Source organism: Dama dama, chromosome 14, assembly GCF_033118175.1.
Source record: "Dama dama isolate Ldn47 chromosome 14, ASM3311817v1, whole genome shotgun sequence".
Classification (NCBI taxonomy): Eukaryota; Metazoa; Chordata; class Mammalia; order Artiodactyla; family Cervidae; genus Dama; species Dama dama.
The window spans coordinates 968838-995498 of record NC_083694.1 but is presented as its reverse complement, the minus strand read 5'-3'; the positions used below and the strand labels follow the sequence as shown (position 1 = coordinate 995498).

The 26661-nt window shown below is 48.1% G+C and overlaps 1 protein-coding gene across 7 annotated transcripts in view; it reads right to left on the bottom strand.

Moving 5' to 3' along the window:
• The window catches only part of ATP2B4 (ATPase plasma membrane Ca2+ transporting 4), a 101068-nt gene that overhangs the window by 47385 nt on the left and 27022 nt on the right, over window positions 1–26661 (bottom strand). For all 7 annotated transcript variants that reach the window (XM_061159841.1, XM_061159842.1, XM_061159843.1 and 4 more), the window contains exon 2: window positions 4517–5174. In XM_061159841.1, the coding sequence (XP_061015824.1) occupies window positions 4517–4709 (193 nt within the window). In that variant the 5' untranslated portion in view covers window positions 4710–5174. The remainder of the gene's footprint in view (window positions 1–4516; window positions 5175–26661) is intronic.

Genomic DNA, 26661 nt, shown 5'->3' with positions numbered 1-26661 from the left:
TACAGCTGAACCCCAGAAACCATAAGGTGGCAGGAGATGTTAACTCAAATCCTACAGTTAATGAACCAAAATAAAAATTTGGGCTGTCTCAAAACAGTTTTTTTCCCCTTTCTGCCATTTCCTCCCCAAAGAATCTCAGCTCCCAAAACCTAGTAGCTGCTCAATAATTATGCAAGGCAGAGATGCTTGCATCTTATGCCAGGAACATTTAGTAAGTGGCAGCAATTAGCCTAGAGCACGGCCAGGCCAGAGCGTCCCTAGACAGTCACAGGATCGAGGAGTCCCATCTCCCACTCCTAGGCCCACCTGTCCTCCCCGACAGGCCCCCATGATACCATCAGAGCACTATGACGCTATTTCTGAAATTGCCTTAATTCTGTGCATTCTCGTACTGCCTGTCAAGCCCTATGGAAGGAAGAACTGTCCTTGTCGTGTTCACCACTGTGTCCCCACTACCTGCTGGACACTAACTTTGTTCACTGTCATTGAAAAGAAATTAGAATCCTTGTGTCCTACGGCCATACCTCAGCTCTGCAGAGGAGAAAAGAAACAGCAAGAAAGATGAAAGAGAAATTCCTACCAACGTTCTTCTTGATCCAAATTCAATATAAATAGCCTTTAGCTTTCTGAAGGAAGCCCACAGGTAATTATTCAATGTTCAGTCAAGGCTCCCCTTCTCTGCCCTTTCTGGTCTGGGCCCAGGTCCCCCAACCCCGCTAACTGTTGGCATAGCGCCTCCTCGGAAAACGTCATTCTTCCTCTGAAGAAGGGTGACACAGCTGAGGACCCATGTGGAAAGGTTCTGTGGGGAAGGAGGACTCATACAACTTTCTATCTGCACCAGAGAATCTCGCATCCAGATCTTCTCTCCTTCCTGCACACCAAGGGAGACTAAGGAAAAAACTTCTTTCTTCCCCTTAAGCCATGGGTAATTCTCAGTTCAGAGTCACACAGGTTTTTCTTGCTCTTGGAAGCCAGGAGACAGCATGGAAAACTGATCAGAAGATACAAGGTTACCTTCCAGTGGGTGTCATCCACACTGCTTGGCTCTCTGAGGACTGGAAAAATTTGGGGGTGGGGATGGAATCGGGAGACAAGCGGCAGTAAAAAGAGAGAGAAACTGGAATGAGGAAAGGAGCAAACTGAAAAGACTCTATCAGTGCAACATGCTTACTGATAAACCTCAGGCAACACAACCACTGAGGGCTTCCCCGATGGCTCGGCAGTGAAGAATCTGCCTGCAGTGCAGCAGATGTGGGTTTGACCCCTGGGTCGGGAAGATTCTCTGGAGGAGGAAATGGCACCTCACTCCAGCATTCTTGCCTGAAAAATTCCACAGACAGAGGAGCCTGGCGGGCTACAGTCCATGGGAGTCAGACACACACACACAAGTGTGTGCAGAACTGAGCGCACATGCGTGCACACACACACACACACACACACACACACACACACACAATACAGCCACTCACCCAGTCACCTCTGCCACTCTGCTTTTCCTTAACACGGGCATGAAGTCTGAATTTTTAGTGGCTTAGATGAAAGTCTGTCCTCTTTCACATCCCCTCCACCCATTTTTGTTTCTCTAACTTTCCTTCTCTTTGTTGATCATACTGAGCCTTGTGTCTGCTCACTGTGGAGGCTGAATACCTCCATGTTGTCTCAAATGTAACCAACTCTTAGCCACTGGGGCATCGCCTCTTGTTCCAGCTAGTCACTGGACTGAAGGAACACAAGCAATATTAAATACATATTAGTATTGGGTAACAGTTAGGCATTTTATCAGGTACCAGAATATAAAACAAATTGTAAAAATATCTGTGCTTCTAAGATTCCCTGTGTTGCTGCTCTAGCTAAAGAGGCAGCGGTTGCATGTTGTCTGTAAGTCAGAAAACATGAATTATTCCATCAAGTTCTACCCTGTGGCAAGACTTTAGGCAAGTCATTTAATTTTTTTGGTCTGTTGAGAGTGAGAACGAGAGAGAGAAATAAAACTATGTTAGTGTCAGAAAAGTTATAAACCACAAGGTCCATAAGGTCCCTTAGGGGCTATAGTTTAAAACAATCTATCCTAAAGATACTATCAATCCTACAGAAAATAAAGGGGAAGGGTCATATTCTAGGAAACGATCTTCCCAATCTTACTTTACTTTACTTTCCAATCGGCAGAATTCAAGCGCTGGGAAAATTTCTTTATGTTCTTATTATTAGCCTGCAGGGGCCTGCCATGACAAAGCTACACTAGGCTGCCAGGTACCCTAGTGTGGTCTGCTGTGAACAGGCTGGCTTTTTCTGCCACCTGGATATTGATGCTCTTTTCTCAGCCTGTCCAGGCAAACCGCTCAGCATCGCCTCTGTCTGGGGAGAGAGCTCTTTGGTGTCTTCCTTTCTGGCCCCTTTACCCTTCTCACACGTGAGGGAGTCAGTGTCGGCACTGAGGGCTGAAAATCACTCATGGAAAGGTTGTTTCTGACGGCCTGCTTCCCCAGCTCCAGGACCAGCACAACAGTAAGCTGTGATGTTGAAAAACATCAGGATACATGTCTGATCTAAGGAAGCAGGGGAACGGCAGTGGACATCTGTGCCGGTGGTAGGGGTTCTGGTGTGGCCAGGGTCTGCAGCAACAGAAGCACCTGACATCAGAAGGTGACTTTCAACTATAGGTCTAAAACTGGGGTTGGGAAAGAATCTAAGCCTTTGATATCTGAATCTGAGATGAAAGAACATACATGTTGGCCTTTGGGAATGGGAGCTCTCTGGGAACTAGAAGTAAACAGTAGCAGCTATGAGCAAGGGTTTGGAAAATTGGGAGGAAAGTCTGGACTCTGCTCTTGGAAGTTTCTCAGGTTCCAGCTTATCTGGAGTTTCACTTTGTGAGAGAAGCGACTGAGCCAAGGGGAAAAACAGCTTAGGAAGAGGGAAGGGAAGGCCCTGCTCACGTTCTGATGAGTGTCCTGGAGTGCTGCATTCTCTCAGGGGAAACACGGCAGTCGCCGCTGTGAAAGTGGCAAAAGGAAGAAAGCCAGCTGACCAGAAGAAGGCATTACCCAAAGGGCAGTCATCAGAAACTGAACAGAAGGCAACGACTGAGCCACATGAAAGCAACTCAGCGCTGCATCCTAACCAGGCTGTTTCTGACATCAAGAGGTGAATGTAGAAAACGGACAGCGGTGGCAGGTAGACTGGAACAGCCTCTCCAGATTTAACAACACATTGCACTCCACAGGCACTCATATTCTGGCAAATACCATCAGATACGTGGACTCTTTTAATGTGAGACAACTAATTTACTGAACACCCATTATTAGAATAAGCACTGTACATACACTATTTAATCCCAGTGTTAATATCATTTTCAAAAAAGAAAATGATTTTTACTTATGGAGAATGAGTAAACTATTCAATGTTATTCAGCTAGTAAATGGTAGAGCCAGTACTGAACTCAAAGCCTATGAGATAAGAAAGTGAACTCTAGAAGTACAGAGAACATGTAAGGCAGCTGTCCCTGCTGGTAAAGAAAATAAAACATGGGCAATGTACAGATATCTAGATAAAAATTTCTCCCTTATTTCTTTCAGTCATAGAGTCTGGACTCCAAGTCACTAATTTATAACACTGGCTGGGGGCCAAAACTTCTTAGAACTGGCAAAAAATATGATGTGGCTTCCAAGAAAGGGTCAGAAATGGTACACCTCAAGAGGTTGAAGGCATCTAAAAGACAAACTCTTTGCTCTATCTCAAGCTACTCAATCAAGGCCTGCCTGACTGATAGGGCCAAGCAAGGACCCGTAGCAGAGATGCTGAAACTAGGCAAAAAGGAGCAAATTAGTACTATCTCCGTTTCAACGAAATAAAATTACCATGGCTTACTGGGCAATTGGGCTGAGCCAGGTAAGCATGAAGCTGGATTTTTCATTCTCTTTAGAGAATAGATTAAGAAGAACTATACTAAAAGTGCATCGGACAGGGTTGAAAAAGTCATCAATAATTTCCTGAAAGAAAACCTAGTAACCCAAAGGTATGGTGGGTAAATGCTCTACGTTTTGATTTACCATCCCATTTCTAACTGTGTACCATAGAGAAGTACTACATTAGGTAGATGGACTCATCTACTCTTCTTCCTACTGTACTGTAAGACCAGGGTAGGGAATAATCATATCTTCAACCTTTTGCAATTGAAGACTGATACTGAGTTAGGGACTTGATTATTTACTGATAAACACAGCTCTAATATAAACATTTATAAGAGACATTCCCCCTTCTGTACAGTGATATAGAAAGAGAAGGAAAGAATGATCTTCAGAGAATACCACAGTCACTAAACCTCATCTCTGGGAAAGAAATGTTTCTCTCCACAGCCTGACATCTTTTCAGTGCTTTGGAGACTGTACTTTGCCCACCAGGCACAGATATAGCAGCAAGGTCTCCAGAAACATTCCTTCTCTAGAAGCAGACAGAACAATATATCTTAACACAGGCCGCCTTCCCCCAACCCCCACCGCTGCATGGCCCTTACCTTCCACAGGGTTGGTTTTCAGTCTACTGCAGAGATTCATCACTCCCCCGTAGTGGACGTTGATCTGGTCTATTGCATCACTTGAACGGAGCTCCATCAGCTTCCTCAGGTCCATCACTGTGCAGCCAAACTCCCCTTCACGGCTCTCAAGAATCGAGTTGGCCGGCAAGGTGTGTTCTGTTGGGTTCGTCATTTTGCCTGCTGTTACCAAGCCCCTCACCAGAGAAAATGTGAAATCTCCCTTCCACTGATCAGGGTCTCTCGTTTCTCTTCCTCACTTCTTTCTTCTTTCTTCTCTGAGAGTCCAGATGCGAACAAGACCGACTATATCATGTGCAGGAAGCTTCAGAGCAGCAGCCTGTGGTCCAAGTCCTTTTGTGTGTATGAAGCTTGGCGGCCAAAGGAGGAAGAGGATAGGGGAACTGAGTGTAAGCCGGACCACGTGTTACGATGACTGGTGTCCCCAGGTGGTGATGGAAGCAGTTGTCCAGGGTAGGTAGGTTCCTAGTTTAGACCAACTTTCCCAGATGGCGGTATAAACAGGATGTGCATGTTACCATGGAGGCAACCTTAGCAACAAGCAGCAACTGCAGTGGCAGAGAGGTGGCAGGACAGGAGAAAGAGGAGGGCTCCCTGGAAACCGACGACAACGGGGCCTCTGGAATAAAGATTCAAAGGCAGACATAGAGAGACAATTAGAACAGCATGGGATCCAGCAACCGCAAGGACAGGAGGTACTCATTCTAGCGCAAGGGTTTAGGTGACAGTTGATATCTGAGCTGAACTGATAGCTGAGGCCTAAGCTGAGCAGACTGACTTAGGAGAGGCCCCTTCTTCCCTGGGGGCCCCCAGCAGCCTGTAAACTCCAATGTAGAGAAATAACTTCAGACACACCCCAGCCTTCATACCTCACCTCTTCTAAACCAAGCAACACAAATCCCAAAACTTGAGAAACTTGGAAATAAAGGGTTATATAACCTCTAATGGCTCTCCCTGTCTATTTGAGGGACCTGCAACAGAATGTTTTAGTCTGTTTTAATCTTTTAATCTTACCTCTAAGAGGTGAGAAGAGACCAGGAAAGGAGTCCAGACTAGAGTGATCTGGAGGATAGCCTGCCAGTCTGCCACCCTCCTCCAAACCCTGCACCCTACCACACTCCCAACACACACATGTACAAACCAGGAGGGCAACCTGGGAGAAGACGTCCACATCCCCTGCAGCCCCTCAGAACGCCTGGCCTGACACTGTATAGAAATTCTGCAACCTGATGTCGTTGTCAATAGATCAGGTATTAAGTTCAGATCTTGGGGTTTAAAAAGCTTTGGGGAGACAAGGGTGAGTAAACAGCTCCGGCAGTGGGCAATGCAGGGTGGAACCTTTACACATAATGGGAACAGAAGGACTTTTGAGGAGGAAAGAGAGTTTGAAGCTTGTGAGTGTTCACGTTTCTCTGAGATTGCAGGAATATGGCAGCTATCAATTCAGCTAGAGCCTCGGGCCACAGCAAGGTCAGTAGGGGAGCAAAGTCAGCCTGCGTGTGAGTGACAATAGAGGGTCTCAGGTCAGCAGTTCTCCTCTCAGGAAGCCATGTGTCACCTCACACATGCTGACTAGGGAGAGGGACGGGTGGGAACAGGGAGGATGAAGGAGAGAAAAAGGCTTATCCTAAGCCCTGTTCTCAGCTTCAGGCAAGACGGCCGCCACACACCAGCTTCTTAAATGTGCAGGGGATCTTTCTGAACACGGCACCAGAGCATTCAGGGCCCAGCCCTGGTCAGCCCCTCTTTAATACAGGGATGACGTCCTTGCTTCTAGATGATGAACAAGAAGTACAAGGGTCATCAGATAAGGGCTTGATTACTTTATCAATTACTTTTCCAAAAATCACATGTGGCCAAAGTTCCTACTAATTCTAATCAATCCTGTTCTTGGTAGATTCCGCTGGGATGGAGGCGGTTACACCCCTCCCTCTCCCAGGATGCCCGCAGCTTACTCCTCCTACTGTGAGTTTTTAGAGCTACCCTGACTTATAAAGGGTTATACAAGCAGCGTTTTGTTTTGTTGTTGTTGCTATTGTTTTTCAAACATCATGCTCCCTTTTCTTTTTAGATGTCATTCCTGGGGAACAAGGAGAGAAGCCGAGGCAGTGTGTCACACTCTCTTCAATCCTCCTGGCACACGGACAGGCAGTGCTACAGACATTTCCTTCCAATTCGGGTTCTTCTCCAAACCTGGAAGCAATGGGAAGGGCTGCAGCAGCAGGAAGCCCATTTGACCCTTAAGTAGAACTCCTTAACCTTTGAAGAGGATGTTGAGGACAGTGCTGACTGACAGCTTAACTGGAAATTATAACCTTTTTTTTTTTTTTTTTATTTCTACCACCTACTGCCATGTTTGTTTCATGAAGGCAGAGATTTTTCACGTGTCTTGCTCAATGCTTTCTCCCCAGTGCCTAGACAATCACCTACACAAAGCAGGCATTCAGCTAATTTTTTTGGCTAAATAACTCATAGTAGATTCAGAACCAGATTTACCATCTTCCTAAGAACCTTTTGAGCATGTCACTTAGCTTTCTTAGAGCTCAGTTTTTTTAGGGCTCAGTTCCTCCCACCTTTATCTGCGAGAAGAAATTGATAAATGAATGGCATTATAAATAGAAATAGTACCTGGAAATCTTAGATGAAAGATGACCAGTGTCCTGTATAGGACACTCAAGTGATGTGAAAAGGTTAATTTGATCTTAATGAACTTTTGTTATCTAGTCCTTTATGCAGAAGAGCAATAATCTCCACGTGGCCCTCCATCTTTTCTTGTGAGAGCGAACTCCCACATCCCTGAACGAATGGAAAATTCCAAGCAGCATCATTAGCTAGGTTATAACCATTAGCAACAACCACTTCATGGATCACAGCCTTGTCGTGGTAAAGGGGCTTGCATAACTGAATGAAGCTATAAGTTATATGGTGCAGGGCCACCCAAGACAGACAGGTCATAGTGAAGAGTTCTGACAAAACCTGGTCCACTGGAGGAGGAAATGGCAACCTATTCCAGTATTCCTGCTGCAAAAACCCTGTGAACAGTATGAAAAGGCAAAAAGATATGACACGGGAAGATAAGCCCCCCAGGTCAGAAGATGTCCAATATGCTACTGGGGAAGAGTGGAGGGCAATTACTCATAGCTTCAGAAAGAATGAAGCAGCTAGGCCAAAGCAGAAATGATGCTCAGCTGTGGACGTGTCTGGAGGTGAAGGTAAAGTCCGATGCTGTAAAGAACAATATGGCATAGGAACCTAGAATGTTACATCCATGAATCAACTTTGAACGTGGTCAGACAGGAGATGGTAAGATTGAACATCAACATCTTAGAAATTAGTGAACTAAAATGGATAGGAATGGGCAAATTTAATTTAGATGACCATTGTATCTCCTACTGTGGGCAAGCATCCCTTAGAAGAAATGGATTAGCCCTTATAGTCAACAAAAGAGTCCAAAATGCAGTACTTAGGTGCAGCCTCAAAAACAACAGAATGATTTTGGTTCATTTCCAAGGCAAACCATTCAACATCAGAGTAATCCAAGTCTATGCCCCAACCACTGATGCTGAAGAAGCTGAAGTTGACTGGTTCTATGAAGGCCTACAATATCTTCTACAACTAACACCAAAAAAAAGATGTCCTTTTCATCACAGGGGATTGGAATGCAAAAGCAGGAAGTCAAGAGATACCCAGAATAACAGGCAAGTTTGGCCTTAGACTACAATATGAATCACACAAAACAGAGTTTTGTCAAAAGAATACACTGGTCATAGCAACCACCCTTTTTCAACAATACAACAGATGACTCTACACATGGATATCACCTGATGGTTAATACCACAATCAGACTGATCATGTTCTTTGCAGCCAAAGATGGAGAAGCTCTATAAAACAAGACCTGGAGCTGCCTGTGGCTCAGACCATGAACTCCTTATTGCAAATTCCAGGCTTAAATTAAAGAAAACACAGAAAACTACTAGGCCATTCATATATGACCTAAATCAAATCCCTTATAATTATACAGTGGAGGTGACAAATTAATTCAAGGGATTAGAGCTGGTAGACAAAGTGCCTGAAGAACTATGGACAGAGGTTTGTAACACTCTACAGGAGGCAGTGACCAAAACCATCCCCAAGAAAAAGAAATGTAAGAAGGCAAAATGGTTGTCTGAGTGGCTTTACAAATAGCTGAGAAAAGAAGAGAAGAGAAAAGCAAAAGAGAAAGAGAAAGATATACCCAACTGAGTATAGAGTTCCAAAGGAAAGCAAGGAGAAGATAAGAAGGACTTCTTAAACGAACAGTGCCAAGAAATAGAGAAAAACAATAGAATGGGGAAGACTAGAGATCTCCTCAGGAACATCAGTGACATCAAGGGACCATTTCATGCAAGGAGGGGCATGACAAAGAACAGAAACAGTAAGCCCCTAACAGAAGCTGAAAAGATTAAAAAGAGGTGGCAAGAATACACTATACAAAAAAGGTCTTAATGATAACCACGATGGTGAGGCCACTTACCCAGAGCCAGACATTCTGCAGTGTGAAGTCAAGTGGGCCGAAGGAAGCATTACTATGAACAAAGCTAGTGGACGTGACAGAATTCCAGCTGAGCTAAGGAAAATCCTAAAAGATGATGCTGTGAAAGTGTTGCACTCAAATATGCCAGCAAATTTGGAAAGCAGTGGCTGCAGGAACAGAAAAGGTTAGTTTTTATTCTGATCCAAACGAAGGGCAATGCCAAAGAATGTTCAAACTACCGTACCACTGCACTCACTTCATATGCTAGAAAGGTTATGCCCCAAATCCTTCAAGTTGGGCTTCAGCAGTATGTGAACTGTGAACTTCCAGATGTACAAACTGGATTAAGAAAAGGCAGATGAGCCAGAGATCAAATTGCCAACATTCACTGGATCATGGAGAAAGTAAAGGAATTCCAGAAAAGCATCTACTTGTGCTTTATTAACTACACTAGAGCCTTTGACTGTGTGGACAACAAACGTGGAAAATTCTTAAAGAGACGGGAGTCTCAGACCCTCTTACTAGTCTCCTGAGAAACTTTTATGTGGGTCAAGAAGCAACAGTTAGAACCAGACATGGAAAAATTGACAGTTTCAAAACTGGGAAAGGAGTATGACAAGGCTGTAAATTGTCACCTTGCTTTGTTGTTGATGCTCAGCTGCTCAGTGGTGTCCAACTCTTTGCGACCCCATGGACTGCAGCACACCAGGCTTCCTTGTCCTTCACCATCTTCCGGAGCACGCTCAAACTCATGTCTATTGAGTTGGTGATGCCATCCAACCATCTCATTCTCTGTCTTCCCCTTCTCCTCCTGCCTTCAATCTTTCCCAGCATGAGGGTCTTTTCCAACGAGTCGGCTCTTTGCATCAGGTGGCCAAAGTATTGGAGCTTCAGCTTCAGCATCAATCCTTCCAAAGAATATTCAGGATTGATTTCCTTTAGGATTGACTGGTTTGATCTCCTCGCTGTCCAAGGAACTCTCAAGAGTCTTCTCCAGGAGAAGGCAATGGCAACCCACTCCAGTCCTCTTGCCTGGAGAACCCCATGGACAGAGGAGCCTGCTGGGCTGCAGTCCATGGGGTCGCTAAGAGTCGGACACGACTGAGTGGCTTCACTTTCATGCATTGGAGAAGGAAATGGCAACCCACTCCAGTGTTCTTGCCTGGAGACTCCCAGGGACAGGGGAGCCTGGTGGGCTGCCGTCTATGGGGTCGCACAGAGTCAGACACGACTGAAGCGACTTAGCAGCAGCAGGGGGGCCCTCTTTCTGCCCCCTTCCGATGTCTGTGTCAGAAGCTGTCTCTCTCTCTTTCATACTTTAATAAATCTTTATCACACACACACACACACACACACACAAAAAGAGTCTTCTCCAACACCACAGTTCAAAAGCATCAATTCTTCAGTGTTCAGTCTTCTTTATGGTCCAACTCCATATATAACATCCATACGTAACAATTGGAAAAACCATAGCTTTGACTAGATGGACCTTTGCTGGCAAAGTAATGTCTCTGCTTTTTAGTATGCTGTCTAGGTTTGTCACAGCTTTTTTTTCCAAGGAGCAAGTGTCTTTTAATTTCATGGCTGTAGTCACCATCTACAGTGATTTTGGAGAAGAAAATAAAGTCTGTCACTGTTTCCATTGTTTCCCCATCTATTTGCCATGAAGTGATGGGACTGGATGCCATGATCTCAGTTTTTTGAATGTTGAGTTTTAAGCCAGCTTTTTCACTCTCCTCTTTCACTCATCAAGGGGCTCTTCAGCTCCTCTTTGTTTTCTGGAATAAGGGCGGTGTCATCTGCATATCTGAGGTTATTGATATTTCCCCCTGCAATTCTGACTGAGCTTGTGCTTCATCCACCCTGGCATTTTGCATGATGTAATCTACATAGAACTTAAATAAGCAGGGTGACAATATACATCCTTGATGTAATCCTTTCCCAATTTGGAACCAGTCTGTTGTTCCATGTCTGGTTCTAACTGTTGCTTCTTGACTCACATACAGGCTTCTCAGGAGACAGGTAAGGTGGTCTGGTATTCCCATCTCTTTAAGAATTTTCCACAGTTTGTTGTGATCCACACAGTCAAAGGCTTTAGCATGGTCAGTGAAGTAGAAGTAGATGTTTTTCTAGAAATCTCTTGCTTTTTCTATCATCCAACGGATGTCAGCAATTTAATCTCTGGTTCCTCTATCTTTTCTAAATTCAGCTCAGTTCATCTAGTGTTGAAGCCTAGCTTGGAGAATTGTGAGCGTTACTTTGCTAGCGTGTGAAATGAGTGCAATTGTGTGGTAGTTTGAACATTCTTGACATTGCCTTTCTTTGGGATTGGAATGAAAAACTGACATTTTCCAGTCCTGTGGCCACCTTGCTTATTTCACTTATATGTGGAGTACACCAAGCGAAATATCAGACTGGATGAATCACAAGTTGGAATCAAGATTGCCAGGAGAAATATCAATAAACTCAGATATGCAGATGATACCACTCTAATAGCATAAAGTGAAGAGGAACTAATGAGCTTCTTGATGAGAGTGAAAAACCTGGCTTGAAACAACATTCAAAAAACTAAGATCCTGGCATCCAGCTCCATCACTTCATGGTGAATAGAAGGAGAAAACGTGAGGGAGCAGTGACAGATTTTCTTTTCTTGGGCTCCAAAATCACAGTGGATGGTGATTGCAGCCATGAAATTAGTGTATTAAAAGTGGAGATGTCACTTTGCTGATGAAGGTCTGTATGTAACGTCAAAGGTATGATTTTTCCAGTAGGCATGTAGGTGTGAGAGTTGAACCAGAAAGAAGACTGAGTGTTGAAGAACCGATGCTTTCAAATTGTGATGTTGGAGAAGACTCTTGAGAGTCCGTTGGACTGAAAGGAGATCAAGCCAGTCAATCCTAAAGGAAATCAACCCTGAGTATTCATGGGAAGGACTAACGCTGAAGCTATATATAATACCTTGGCCACTGATGTGACAAGCTGAGTCATTGGTAAAGACCCTGATGCTGGGAAAGACTGAAGGCAAAAGGAGAAGGGTGTGGCAGAGGATGAGTTGGTTAGATAGCATCACTGACCCAGTGATGTGAATTTGAGCAAACTCTGGGAGATACTGGAGGACAGAGGGGCCTGGCGTGCTGCAGTCCATGAGTGGCAGGGAGTTGGCCGTGACTTGGCAATGGAACAACTACTACAATGCAGCCTTGGACCTCTAGAGAAGTAGGGGCAGTCTGAAGAGATCAGAGAGGAGAGAGTCTTCCACTCACACAACAACCAACGCGAAAAGGTCAGTTGAGATCAGAACACATGGGGCAAGTAGAAAAGAGTGAAGCTTGTCTGCCTCAGGCTGCCCTTGAGATACACACACAGGTCAGGCACTAAGCTGCTGACACGAAGTCAAAGGGGCGCTGCCCACTAGGGGCCCCTTTTCAGCCAGGCTCTCTGCGAAAGTGCTTCTGGAATTCCGAGGCATAGCAGGAGCCAATACTTCTCTCTCTCTGCAACTGAGCTTGCCTAGCCCCTAGCCTTATTAGGCAACTGGCAAAGAATGATCTGTAAGTGCTCATGCAGCCTCAGCCCCGGACGCAATGCTCTGATGCCCGGGAGGCCACCACCTCCCCTCAGGTCAGGATTAGTCATTCCACTCGGGGCTTTCTGGGTAAGGCATGTTCTCACTCCCTGTTTCTAGCATTTTGCCAGCCTAATGATGACAGGATGGAAGAGGGAATTTTCAGCCCTTCCTGCGGGGTCAAGAAATCCTACTACTTACATGACCATTAAGTCATTTTAATTTTTTTCCTCCTAAAGTTCTGTCACATCTGTTGTACAACTTGCAATGACACGTGACAGGATTTGGCATACCGATTTTAGGTAGGACGGCTGTGACTCCCACCGTACAGATGAAGACGCTGAGATTCAAAGCCATAAAAAATGACTTGTTCTTTGGCAAGTCAGTGGCCTTTACTGCACAGAGGTCTTTACTCCTCCCCTCCAATCTGGGCCTCTTCATTTTCTGACAAATATCTAACAGGTTCTTTACCACCACTTAGAGGAAGTACTGACTCTCACACTTGCTCTTTCTCTTTCAGAACCAGCTCCCTCACATTCCAGACAGTGAGGATCAGATATCCTCTCCAGTTCCTACACATACCTGAGAAGCAGAGCACCCTACACTTCCTGATAATTCAATTTGCAGCTAACCTCCCTAGCAAGTTCCAAAGTGAGGAGCTGCCAGAGATAAAAACCTCAAGTCTTAAGCCACAGGTGCTGTTTCCTCCAATTTTGTCAAGAAATCCCTTACTCGTAGAAACCTTCCTGGGGCGCATCCTCAGAACACAAGGAAAAAGGTAACTTCCTATGTAGGGGACAGAGTAGGGTATTTTGAGGATCTGAAAGGAACCCACTCCCTGGATCTCCGCTGCCAAAGGCTGCTAATGATTCTGGCGTGATGCATGGGAAATGAAGCATGAATGGAAGCAGGAGAAAGGGAACGGCAGGGGGCCTTGGGCCCAGGCTGCAGGCTGGCGACCACAGTGAGACCTGCCGGGCACCGGTAAGGAGCTCAGCTCCGGCCTCTGGGCTGTGGGCAGCTGCTAGGATGGGGCGGGGGCGGGGGGGGGGGGGGGTGGGCACAGAACAGGCTCGTGACACCTTACAACGCACCAAACTGAGCACGAAACCTGCTTCAGGCCCACCCTTTCCCATTCAGAGAGAAATGATTCACGTAAGTACACACGTGTTATTACTGATCCATGAACAGCAGCCTAGCATAGCAGCTGTTTTGTAGCGGTTGGTCCATACATAGTAGTTATTCTCATTATTCCACATATTGTTTCTCTGAAGCTTCATTAACAGCCTTGTAAGGAGGGCACACCATTTTATAGGAGGGAAATACAGATTCTGAGAACAAGGATTTGTGTCCTAGCCTGAGTCCAAAGCCACCCTGCCTCAAATACAAGGTCAATCCTCTACAAAAATGGAAACAAAGCTACAGATTTACTTCCTAAAGCTTGACGAGAAGCCCATATAAGCCTAACTATCCACCCCTGGCCCAGAGCCCCAAAAGGCTCTACCGTACATCAGGGAAACACCTCCTTACCTGTTTCAGCTTCCTGGGCAACCACAGCAGTAGGTCACAGCTTATGAGGGGCTGACACCCTCCCCTCCAGCCCTGCCCCCACAAACACATGCCCCAGCCAGAATGCCCTTGGCTCTGGATGGCGTGACTCCAAGTATATCCAGTTCCCACTCAGAGGCTGAAGGAGGGGGCTGAGGGCTCCCTGCACTCCATCACCTCACACTCGGGGCATCAGCCCTGGGATGGGGAGAGGCACAGAGACACCTCTTCTCTTCTGACTCCCACAGGGGCAGTTCCCTGCTGTGTCTGAAGCTTCACTCTTTGTCTCGTCGCTGGCATACCTCTAAGAGGCCTTTCATGAAAGCTGGCAAGCACCTGCACATGGCAGGCTGCCCTGCGTGAGACATCCTTGGCTGGCCCTCCTCGGAAGGTCTGAACACCACGTGGAGGCTGCTTTGCTCCGTCCTCGTGACGACAGGCCTCTTACTCCCATGACCAGAGGCGGGCCCACCTGCACCCACTTGTTCTCACCACTCGGGCCGAGCAGCCACCCTGCTTGTGGTTCGGGGCTCCCCTACCCTCCCCCTGCCCTAGTGCCCACTCGCCTGCCAAGCAGACCTGTGTGCACACCCTCCTCCAGTCTCCGCGGCCCTGTGGAGGCAGAAGGTCGAGGCAGAGGATGCTGGCGGGAGTTCAGGTGGTGGGTGGCGTCCCCCCTCATCGCCAGCAACAGCCAGGTTGGTGCCAGGAAGCCAAGGGAGGGCTGAGGCACCAAACTAGGCCTCCTCCATACTGACCACAGCATGGCACACTGCCGCCTGTGATGCTGGAGCCCGATGCTAATTCTCTGCCAGCCGCTGGGACCTGGGTTCTGGTGGGAACTCCCTTCCTAAAGCAGAGACATCACTTGCTGGTGAGGAGGGGGCTTACGTGAGGCCTCCTGGCTTACCCGCTCCCTCCCCACAAGGCTGCTGCCCTGAGAAAGTGAAAGTGGTGCTCACTCAGCTGTGTCTGACTCTGAGACCCCATGGACTGTGGCCCGCCAGGCTCCTCTGTCCACGGGATTCCCTAGGCAAGAAAACTGGAGTGGAGTGCCATTTCCTTCTCTCAGGGAATCTTCCAACCCAGGGATTGAGCCCATGTCTCCTGCATTGCAGGCAGATTCTTTACCATTTGAATCACCAGGTGAGCTACCTAAGAAGATCTTCAATTCAGCAGCACAAATGCAGTGCTAGAATCAAAGCATCTATGTAGAGAAGATGTGGTACCCTCAAGCCCTGGGTCTCAGGGATTCAGAATTCCCCCTCCTCCTTGGAGCCACCTTGTACTTGACCAAACTAAGTCTATGCATTATTTGTGGTGACAGAGTTGACGGCAATGTGGGATCCCCTCTCCCACTGATGGGCAGAAAAAATACATGAGCTAGATAATAGAGAATATTATGCAACAGTTAGAAACACAGATCAGATGTACACACAGTATTGCTGATCTTAAAAACAGTGCTTACTGCAGGTAAAAAAAGGTACTTTGACAAAAATTTAAAACATACGCATCTAAAGCAAAACTATACATTTTAAGGGATATATAAACAAAAAGACACATATCACATTAGAATGCTGCTCACAGGGAGGGAAGGGAAAAGATGTGGGATATGGGAAACAGCACAGGAAGGGCCTTGCATGGATCAAGATAATACTGCACCATGAATCCACAGCATGATTGACTCAATAGTCTGCACCTGAAATCGGAAAAAGATAAAACACACTACAATACTGAAGGCTTTCAGACCTGGAGAGACTGTACTGTCTAAGTCATGCTATGACAATGAAGACAAAACTTACCAGTTCTGGCCAGATGCCTTCAGATGGCAGGGAGAAGGTCAGGCCCACAGATAGCACAAGCTTTCTCTAAACAGTGATACCGAGAGTTGGCCCAAGGCTGATGATACTCTGTTCCTGATATCTGATCTATTGATCCAGCCCCTGTCAGAGACCCCAGAACCATCAAGATGAAGACAGAAAGTTTCATGACATGGGTTGGGAAACTGAAGCTGAAATGTACCTAGCAGGGCACTGTTACCCTCCCGGATTCATCCTAAAACTAGCATCGATAGATCAAAATGAAAATGGGCAGCCCCTTGGGCCTAGAGCCATAGGGAATATACTCTATTTCCAAATACTGTGAGTCATACTGGCCTGGGCCACTCCTGTGGCTGCCTGTGACTCAGGGGTTGTTGAGGGAGTGTTCACAGAAAGCTGGAGCTCAGGAAACAAAAAACACAGAGGATGGAACAGCAACCCCCTTCAGTGGATTAAGGAGGACAAGAGCTGAGTTCAGGTGGGAGTAACCGTCCCATCCGGAAGGTCTGTTGTCTGATGCAAGGAGTGCTGGCCAGATGGTGGGAAATGCGCAGGATGTGGGTTAGAAGGGCACCTTCCTCTTACACTAAGTAAGGAGCAGCTGCTCAAAACCGGGACAGTTAGGCACTAGGTCAGCAGACAGGAGGCAGAGCCTTGGGCAGCAGCTGTTGCAGACCCAGGACACACACACTCGTGAGCAACAGACTGCCTTTCTTGGGGCTGAGGTGGTTTTTCCACATTTTGGCCCCATGGGAAAAGGGGGGGTTTGCTAAAGTGGGGGGGTTGCTATTTAGCAGCTGGATTGTATCCTGTGTTATTTTTACGAACAAATTTCAGGAAAACCATGCCATGCTCACGGAGAGGGACAGGAGGGTCAGTCTCCCTTGGCTACTGGAGTTGGTCAGCATCTCATTGCTCCTAGATCTCAGGCTCTGATGGAAACCTCAGGGTGCGAGGGAGGTCACGTGTCATCCACCAGAAGGATGTGCTGTGGGCAGCTGTCCCAGGGGCTCAGGAGGAGAGGAAGCAAAATAACAATCCTGAGTGCCCCGGAGTACCACACTGCCTGGCTGGCACTCCTGTTGCCTCCGTCCGCTTCATGACAGGCTTGCCAGTATAGACAGCCACCCCAGGCCCTGTCTAATCCAGGCCTCTCAGCCCAGCTAGTTCCTGGAAGCTCCAGACAAACGGGCAAGGGCTCCATGCCGAGAAGATGGCATTTATCAGGACAAAGATCCGGGAGCACTCCTGAATAAGTCATCTTACCACCCCAGTTTCACTCTTCTTTGTTTACACATTGTACAGACTGGAGCCCCTAAGTCAGTGCGGGTCTTCAGAAATTGGGCAGATCACACTTTCTTGCACTTGCGCCTTGGAGCAGCGGTTCTGAAACCTGAGTGAGCATCAAGACTCCGGGGAAGTTACAGAGCCCCTGTTTGAGTTCCCTGGGTCTTAGAGCAAATTCCTATTGGCTGTCCATTTTACATACGGTAGTGTAGGTTTTCATGTTACTCTCTCTACACATTCCACCCTCTCCTTTCTCCTTGACCCGTGGCCGTAAGTCTGTTCTCTATGTCTGTGTTTCCATTGCTTCCCTGCAAATAAATTAAAAGAAAAAAAGACTTCCGGAAGGGTTCCCAGAGTTGCGGGCCCAGGAAGTATGCAGGCAGGCGTTGAAACACGCTCCCTGACAAGGGGCTGCTGCTGGTCTGGGCACCACACTCGAGAAGGATGCAGAGTTTACAGCCTGGTGAGACTCGCCAGAGACACCAAGGTAAAGCAACCGAGGCTCCCAGCGGAGGCCCAGGCCCAACGCTGTCCTTGGATCCAGGTTGACGGGGAGTCACAGGAGGCTCTTGTCCCATCTCACCCTCCTTTAATCCTTCCAGAATTGTTGATCTCTGCTTCCGCTCATCTCAGGGCAGCCTTGTTCCCAGCGAGACCCATGATCTTCCCAAGGGAAGCCCCTGTCCTGTGAGTCCTTGAGAAAACAGACTTGAGAGGACCTCCCTGAATAGGCTGCAACAGAAGCCAGGATTTATTTAGACAGTTAAAACAAGCTGCCTCACGAGGTTCAGAACCCGGACCCCTTTCAGGTTCATGTGCAGCTAAGCACCCTCTGCACTCTGGTGCCAACTTTGCAGGAGTGAGAGATGGGGTAGGGAAAGGGAAGAAACGGGCAGGAAAGACACCCACCCCTCACTTCAGGTTCTCAGGATGTTACCGCTCCTCGGCACATCTGAGGGCTTCCTAGGTCGCAGAGTGGGTTCCTGCCAGTGCAGGAGACGCAGGAGCCTTGGGTTCGATCCCTGGGTCAGGAAGATCCCCTGGAGCAGGAAATGGCAACCCACTCCAGTGTCCTTGCCCGAAGATTCCATGGACAGAGGAGCCTGGAGGGCTACAGTCCACAGGGTTGCAGAGTCCGACACGGCTGCACATCTGGATCCCGTGCTGCCTTGGCTCTGCCATTTCCCACGGCCCTGCCACACCTCGGGGCGGGGGGTGTGCCCACTGCTCTGAGGCTGAGGTGGTGGCACGGGTGTGGCGGGTGAGCAGCAGCAGCTGCTGTTTTCCAGCTGGGGCGATGGGCTGCTATAAACATTCGCTGAGGTTGCTATGGCAAAGAGAGTGCGCAGCCCCACGATGGTGTAGCTATTTATGTGCCTGTAACGGCAGAGTGGCCAGTTTTTTATTATTTTACTTTCAAAGTTTTCTTTTCCCAACCCCCAAATCTGCTTTGAAAAAAAAAGGGTGGGGGGGAAGAGCCACTGCAACTTTTCTCAAGAAGGAAAAGAGTATGTTACAGAGTCTGCGATTTGAACCAACAAGAGAAAGACTGAAGTAAGGGGTATAGTTAGCTCCTTTAAAGAGGGAAATGTAGGCTTCTCGCCCCTACATGCCTCTGCCCCAGCTCAGCAAGGGGAAGCCCCAATTCCGGGTTTTCTCACCTCTGTACCACTGGCTCTGAGAAGAGACAAAGACGCTTTGTCCTCTGCCTTCCTGTCAAAGCTGGCTCCAGCCAGCAACATTCCTTACGTTCCCTGTCTCCCCTCCAGCGCCCACCAGATGCAGGTATCATCAGGACCAAGACACGGGGTCAGGGGAAGACAGTCTCAAGGCGATCACCCTCCACTCCCAAGCCCACCATGGGTGCAGAGCCATCCCACATGGATCCCAGACACTCCTGGCTGGAGGGCTGTAGGAAATGACCTCTGAGGTACCTCTGAAGGGACACCTGTTCCTGCCACTTGTACAGAGAACTTCCATTCAATTCTCTCTTCTCAAGGGAGCTCTGGGTGGGGGGAAAGGATACTCCTGTAGAACAAGATTTAAGGTCCAAGTCAGGATGGTAAGGACCTCTCACCAGCACCAAGGAGTCAGCATTCAAGGTTCAGATGCTGGAGGATGATCAAAAGCAAGGTTTATTTATCCTTGGCCACCAGGGCACCAGACACATGGGAAAAGCTTTTGGTAGAAGTAGGGACTATTTTCTGGCTACTGGATGGGGCAACACAGCCTCCTACCTTCTCCACTCGCCCAGGCAAATGTGAAGTAACAAATACGAACAAAGAAATGTGCCATCAGGCATAAGCAGCCCAAGAGGGAGAGAGTGGAAGATTACTGTGTGGTATCTCACACCCACACCCATGCACATACACAACTGAGCTGAAAGTGTGTGCTGACTGATAAATACGCCAGTCACCAGATGGTATCTAAAGAACAGAGAGCCACCTTGCAGAAACAGCTGGTTGGAATACAAAAGATGCTGAAGGATTCTACTGTTCCTCTTTCTCCACCTTATTCTAGTTCCTTTCAGATGGTTACATCCTTAGTAGGAGGAAAAAACCCCACCTGCCGATGGGCATATTAATCAGATTAAAAATAAAGTTAGGGCAGTTTTAACAAGAGCAAATCACACAGACGGTTCAATTCTTTCCATCTCGGACTGTAACAGAATGCCTCCCAGATGCCACTGTGGCTCAGAAAGGCTATCAATGAGAATAGTCCCCAAGGGGAAGAGAGAGGCAGAGGGGAAGCTGCTGCTGATTCCACAAGGGAAGCACCCCCTGCTGCCCCAGGAGAGGTCAGAGTCCTGACTGACAGCCTGGGTTAGCTGATACAATCTTGCGGGGAAAATCAGCAAGTTGGGACAGAAATCAGTCTTGGCAGCACCTTGAGGTCAAAGGAGCAGAGCGGGCATGGTCTCTGGGCTTGTCAAACCAGCTGTCCCCACTGTCCCCGCAGGGCAGGAGGAGAGGGCCCAACATGGGGCGCCGTCCCGGACTGCTGGAGCAGACTGAGGCCGGCAGACTCCAGGGCTCCCGCCAGTGAGTCTCAGCGCACGTACTCAGGCTGAGCAGTACTCAGGCTGAGCAGTCGTTCCTTAGGAGTACATTAAAGACAAAGAAGCCGACATGTCCTAGAACCCCCACGGCAGACTAAGCTCCCAAAAATCTCAGTTATAAAGAGTATTTATTCAAAAGGGCTCAGATGGACACAAGGCCCATTGTTGAACGAGACAACGGGCAGGCAGAGAGGTGAGTCAGCCCAGCTGGTTTATGCGTCTCAAGAGAGAGAAAGTGCAAGGTACTGTGTATTCTTCTGAGAGGGTGGGAAGGGTGTGTCACCTCTTTCTCCCAGCTTGTGCCTCGGTGCCTGACCTAAAACGTGGAGGTCACGACTGAGCGACCCTTCTCTGCTCCCACGTGCTTCTCTTCCCAGGGGAAAGAGAAAGATGGAAGGCCGCGAAGGAGACCCGAGCCGCACAGAGAAGCCACTGTTCAGTCCCAAGGGCCCACCCTCAGCACAGACCCCGGCCCCCGGCCCCTCGGGGGCTGTGGGGTTGGTGGACTGGAGGCCCATCGCCCTCGCTCTCCAGGACACAGGCCCAGGGTTTTTCTGCTGCGGACAGAAGAGAAACCAGCTGTCACCGCAGGAATCACCCACCCTCTAGGCAGAAGCTGAGATCAACTATACAGAACTCAGGTTCTCCTCACACCCATCCCACGCACAGCATTTTAAACATCACTGCCATACCTCCAAAGAAAAACCTGGGAGAACCATGGTGATTGTTTCTTGGGGAGAGGTCTGTAGGAAGTGGCAGAAAAGCATGTTTTCTGGATTATTTCTGAAGCACTGCACTGCCAGAAATTATGGGAAAAACAGCCAGTACCAGTCTCTTTTACCTCCTCATTTTTCTCTCTGTACCTCATTTCTAAGCCTTAATTTTTCATATTTCTGTACATAACTTTCTGCATCTCTCCCTCTCTTCTGCCTGCTTCCTTCTCTCTTTCTCTCTGCCTCGCACCCTCACAACCTATTTATCTGTCTGCCTATCTATCTATCTCCATCTCAAAATCTCTCTCATTCTCTCTTTTCCACATTTCCAGGGGCAATCTAACTGGACAGAATTCCATCCTCCTTACCTGGGTAATTTCTGAAACCAATCAGCCCTGCCAAGTCCACATCGACTCAAACAGGAAAGGAGTCTGGGAGCACCTAGAGGCGAACGGGGCGCTCGTGGGACTGCCACGGCTAGCGCCAGCACAGGGTCAGTCTACCCGTGTCCCTTGGAGAATGGCAGAGACAGGCAGGCTGAACTCTGAACCAACCGGCATTCTCCCAGACCTACCTGGAGCTCGCCTTGCTAAGTTGAATAAGTAAGTGAAAGTCGTCAGTCATGTCTGACTCTTTGCAACCCCATGGACTATAATTCTCCAGGCCAGAATACTGGAGCGGGTAGCCTTTCCCTACTCCAGGGGATCTCCCCAACCCAGGGATCGAAGCCAGGTCTCCCACAATGCAGGCGGAGTCTTTACCAGCTGAGCTACAAGGGAAGCCCGGCTAAGTCGAATATGTAGCATCCAATCATGCTTGAAAGTGGACTCAGAAGTGAAGACCCCTAACAGAGACGGTGGGAGAGGAAGGATGTGAGACTATTCCTACGGGTAACAAACCAAAGTCAGGATTTTGTATGCTCAGCCAAGCTCCCAATCCAGTATAGATAGGAAGTGGCCTGATGGAGGAAGAGGCTGGGAGATTAGACAGATGTAAAACACATCGGGGCCACAACTGGAATCTGGCTCCTCTCTGTGCTGCCACAGAAGCTGAAAATTCACAACTGAACATGATAAGCTAGTCTTACCCAAGTGGCTCCACTGTTTCACTTGAATTGCACTGTGAGTCTATAAAATTGGGGCTGTGAACAGACAGATGGAGGCAAACATTCAGCTCCCTGGTGACACGGTCACCTTCTCCTAGCTCTCCCCACCGCTACACAAGTAAGTATTCAAGGATTCGCAGAGGGAACCAGTGGAGGAGCCGCAAAAGGCATCCTAACCCAGCAGGGCCAGACTCTGTAAGCATCTCACACTATTTGTCTAACATTTGCCTCAGCAAAAATTTGCTGGAGCATTCTTCCCAGCTTCTCTAGTCTCACATATCCTGGCCAGCTGTTCCAAATCAGTTAAGATCCGTATCAGCAGAGAACAATCCTTTCCAGTGTAGGGGGGAGGTCAGCATCCGCCCTTTAGGGTTTCAGCCCGAGCCCTCCCTCTGCAAGCTGCCAAGTCCAAAGAGAAGCCGAGGACAGGCTACCCCGCTTCCCACCCTCCCTCCTCCAACAGCCAGCTCAAGAGGATTCCTTCACGGGGACGTCCCACAGCAGCGAAGCCATGGAAACTTTGCCGTCTAAGGCTGTGGAATTCTTCTACCGGGCTCCTGCAGTTAATCATCACAGCTCCCTGGATGCCCAACTTGGGACTTTAAAAGGTAGCACCAGAGCAAGAAGTACAAACATGTCAAGAGAGAAAAGAAAAAAAGTTGGTGCAAGCTAAAAGATAACCAGCTCAAACCGTTTTCTAAGTAACTGAGTAATTATGAAAAGTGAAAGAAGAAAGAAGCAAATGAAAAATGTGTGGACCACAGCTTCAGGATTCCCAGCTAATGTTGCCTACATTCATACACCAGATCCTACAGGAAATGTTGCTTCCATTCCTAACCAAAGGGGTTGGTTCGTTTGAAACTTTCTTCTTTTAGCAGAACTGAAAATTCAGAGGCTCCTGTCCCACTTTGGGAAAACGTGTTAGACAGTCCAGAGTTGTGAGTACAAGGCTTTGGAACATTAACTCCCAAGATGGTAGAAGTGGCCTCTTAGGCCAGGTTGCCATGGTTTCTAAGCGACCAAACAGAATATGGCCCTAAAGAGGGGTAGGAGGGTGAACCGCTTTTTTCTTGTTTCAAAAGCCAAGACAGGAGGGGGGTATGGTAAAATGAAGCAAAGTTTACAGAAGGTTACAGGGGAAAGAAAATGGTCAGTCTTCATAGTCCCCATTCTTCCTAGGGAGGGGGTGAAGGCCCTGTTTTTAGGATGATAAGGCACCATGTCGGGGAAAAGTTAAACCTAAGAATTACATAGGAAGATGAGCAACCTCTCTTCTTTATCAAATGCCCAGCCAACCTAACCTAGGAAGCAGGGAGAATACAGGCTGAACACAGGCTCTGGGAAAGGCAAGGCCCTCCGAAGCCCGTGAGTTTCGCCCAGAAGTGACACATAGAGGTTCTGTTCCCCAGAACTGAGGCCTACCCCTCTGGTCACTTCCTACACCAGCATCAGTGTACTGCCTCCCCAGGCCCCCGGTCGGGACTCCTGACTCTCATTCCAAAGGACCAGATGGGGCAGAAGAGTGTCCAGTGCCAGAATGCTACCACATCTTTCCAGCAGGAGCATTCAGCTGAACGGGGCCACCTGGCCTAGGAATTCCCTTTCATGCTCGTGACAGCTCTCTGAGTTGTACAAGAACCCCCTGGATGCCTCCTCCAGAGTTCCTGCCAGCTTGACTCACACTGGAGAGGTGGAAAGGACAGAGCTGCCCAGGATCCTCTATACCCAGAAGCGGCGATTGTAGGACCTTTGTAGGTTAAGTACCATGTATGCCCTGCTAGCTTCTCAAATCAGGGTAGGGCCGGGGTTTGACTGGCCACAAACTAGGAGGCAGGTTTATCAGTGAGTGCACTCCAGAGTTAAATTCCTTGCCTTTTCAGGGAGCAAATCCTCTGCGTTTCCTACCAACCACAGCAAACATCTCCCAGAACCCTGGTCCTTCCCCTTTGGGGAAAGCCTAATGGAAATCCCCTCATTTCACACTGAAACTTCTATGAGTCAAACACTCTGCCGGGCGCTGGGACAAAAAGACTGCAGTCTATATGGGAAAGCAGGGGGTAGATAATACAAAGAAATCTGCATTAGGCGTCAAATGAAGGGTGGAAATGCCTCCCTTACCCATCCACCTGTGTGTATCCAACACCTCCAAGGTCTGCCCTGCAGGCCAGCTGGCAGCCGTCAAGTTGATTCCAAGAAGAGATCACTCACAGAAGCCCTCGTCCCCCAACTGTGGGCCCCACCCACACCACATGCAAACCGGAGCTTTCCAGAGCTGCTACATACAGCACACAGGTGTGCGCAGAGTGCCCTGAAAATGAGGAGCCCAGAGTGAGCAGGGCACTGGGAGATGAGACACGCTAAGTTTTGCCAGGTGGGTTATGCACCCATGGGCTGGGTTCATCCGAAGGGAGCACCTTGCTAGTATCTTTACAGAGGTGCCTTGCAGGCCGGCAGGGACACTTAACTGTCAACCTGACACGCTGCCTTGGGTCACTAGATTCTAAGAAATACTAAAGGAGGAAAAGCAGAAGTGAACCTGGTGTGACGGAGGCTGCACCCGAAGTGGCCGGCCAGCGGGCCTGGGCCCTGCTGGGCTCGGCCTGGCCCAGAGCTGCCCATGGCCCCAGGCTCCTGCCCCTGGGGGTCTTCCTGAGTGGCACTAGGCTCACCTCCCCCTCAACCACTCTCTTCCAAATCCACTCTTCCTTAATTTTCCCATCTGAAGAAAAGAGGTAATGAAAGTAACTGATCTCACATTAAGTTGGGAGGTGATTACTTCTTTTGTATCCAAAGGCCCATTGCCTTTGGATGAAGATCAGTTGCATGAAAAAGCTTTAGCAGAATGGAGGCAACAAAGGCACCCCTTTGTCAGGGCTCCCGGTACCTCTGGCTACTCTTCTTAGTACCTGTTCTGGATCCTGGCTCTGTGTACCAGGAAGACACTGATACTCCCCCTTCACGGATCTCTTCAGAATCTCCAACTTTTGCAGCCATATCTGGGGAGTTCGCTTGAGGTTTTCTGTTAACTGGTGTCAGGAAAACCAAGGAGGAAGGCAGAAAAGTTCTTGAGAGTCAAAGAAGATTGTGGTAAGAACTCATGTCTGCATACTGCGTTATAGTTTCAAAGCACTTTGACGTGATCTGAAACAGCCTCCTAGGATAAGCAGGACTATGGTGGGAAGGGATAGTTAGGGAGTTTGGGATAGACAAGTCCACACTGCTATTACTATATTTAAAATGGATAAACAACAAGGACCTACAGCATAGCACATGGAACTCGGTTCAGTGCTACGTGGTAGCCTGAATGTGAGGGGAGTTTGGGTGGGAATGGACACATGTATATGTTGGGCTGAGCCCCTTCGCTATTCCCCTGAAACTATCACAACATTTTAATTGGCTATGTCCCAACAAAAGTTTAAAATCTAAAAAAAAAAAAAAAGATGAACAGAACTGATGCTATTCCTTCTACAGATTTTATAACACATGGTCTTAAAGGGGACATGACTCAGTTAAGGCCACACAAGCCCAGGAAGAGCCTGGAAACTAAGACACACTGCACGCTATAAGTTCCTATTTAAAAAGTGGACAGAAGCCAGAATAAGAGAGGAGAGCAGCCTATATGAAATGATCAGATAACTTTAGGCCCCGCCCAGGACGCTGGAGCTGGGAGATTCCTTCCCTGATGAGCTCAGAGGATTAGCACAGGGGCGCCCACTCCCTGTAACAGGGAACTGTGAGACGTGCTGAAGATGCGTCACCATCTGAGACAGGGCCACCTCGGGCACACAGACTGTGGTCCCGATGAAGGCTCCAAAGCTCTGGGGCGTCGGGGGCTGTAAGAGGGAAAGCAGCAGAGAAGGCAGAAGAAAACAGGACGGGGGAAGACTCAGAGAAAGGAAGAGAGCCTTCTAAGGGAACCCCCAGGCACAAAAGTCCAAATAAAGAAGACCGGACACGCGTCTCTTCAGAAACCCTGTGATTATTGTGTAGTACACGCAGAAATACTGACCTGCCAAGCAGGAGACAATGACACAGACTGATAAGAAGAAATACACAAAACAAAAATGTACAAAAGCTCAAAAGTATAAACAGGAAAACCATGTAAAACCATGGCTGATTCATGTCAATGTATGACAAAACCCACTACAATATTGTAAAAGTAATTAGCCTCCAACTAATAAAAATAAATGGAAAAAAAAAAAAAAAAGAACAAACCAAAAAAAAAAAAACACCAGGAAAACCAAAGCTGCTCTAGAAACTCTAACCCTGCACCTACAGCACTGAAGACGGAGCACCCCGGGGCAAGGTCGGCTCTGTCCCCAGGAAGGCAGCAAAGGCAGGCTGGACGCCCCAGGGGATCCCACTCTCCTTTCCCACGGGCACTTCTGGGTTTGGTGACGTCGGCACATTAAGCACCTGTCGGGAAGAGACTTCTGGAAGGGCGAAACCCAGTAGAGGCTTCAGAGCAGAGTTTACAAACTGCACGCTTAGCTGCAC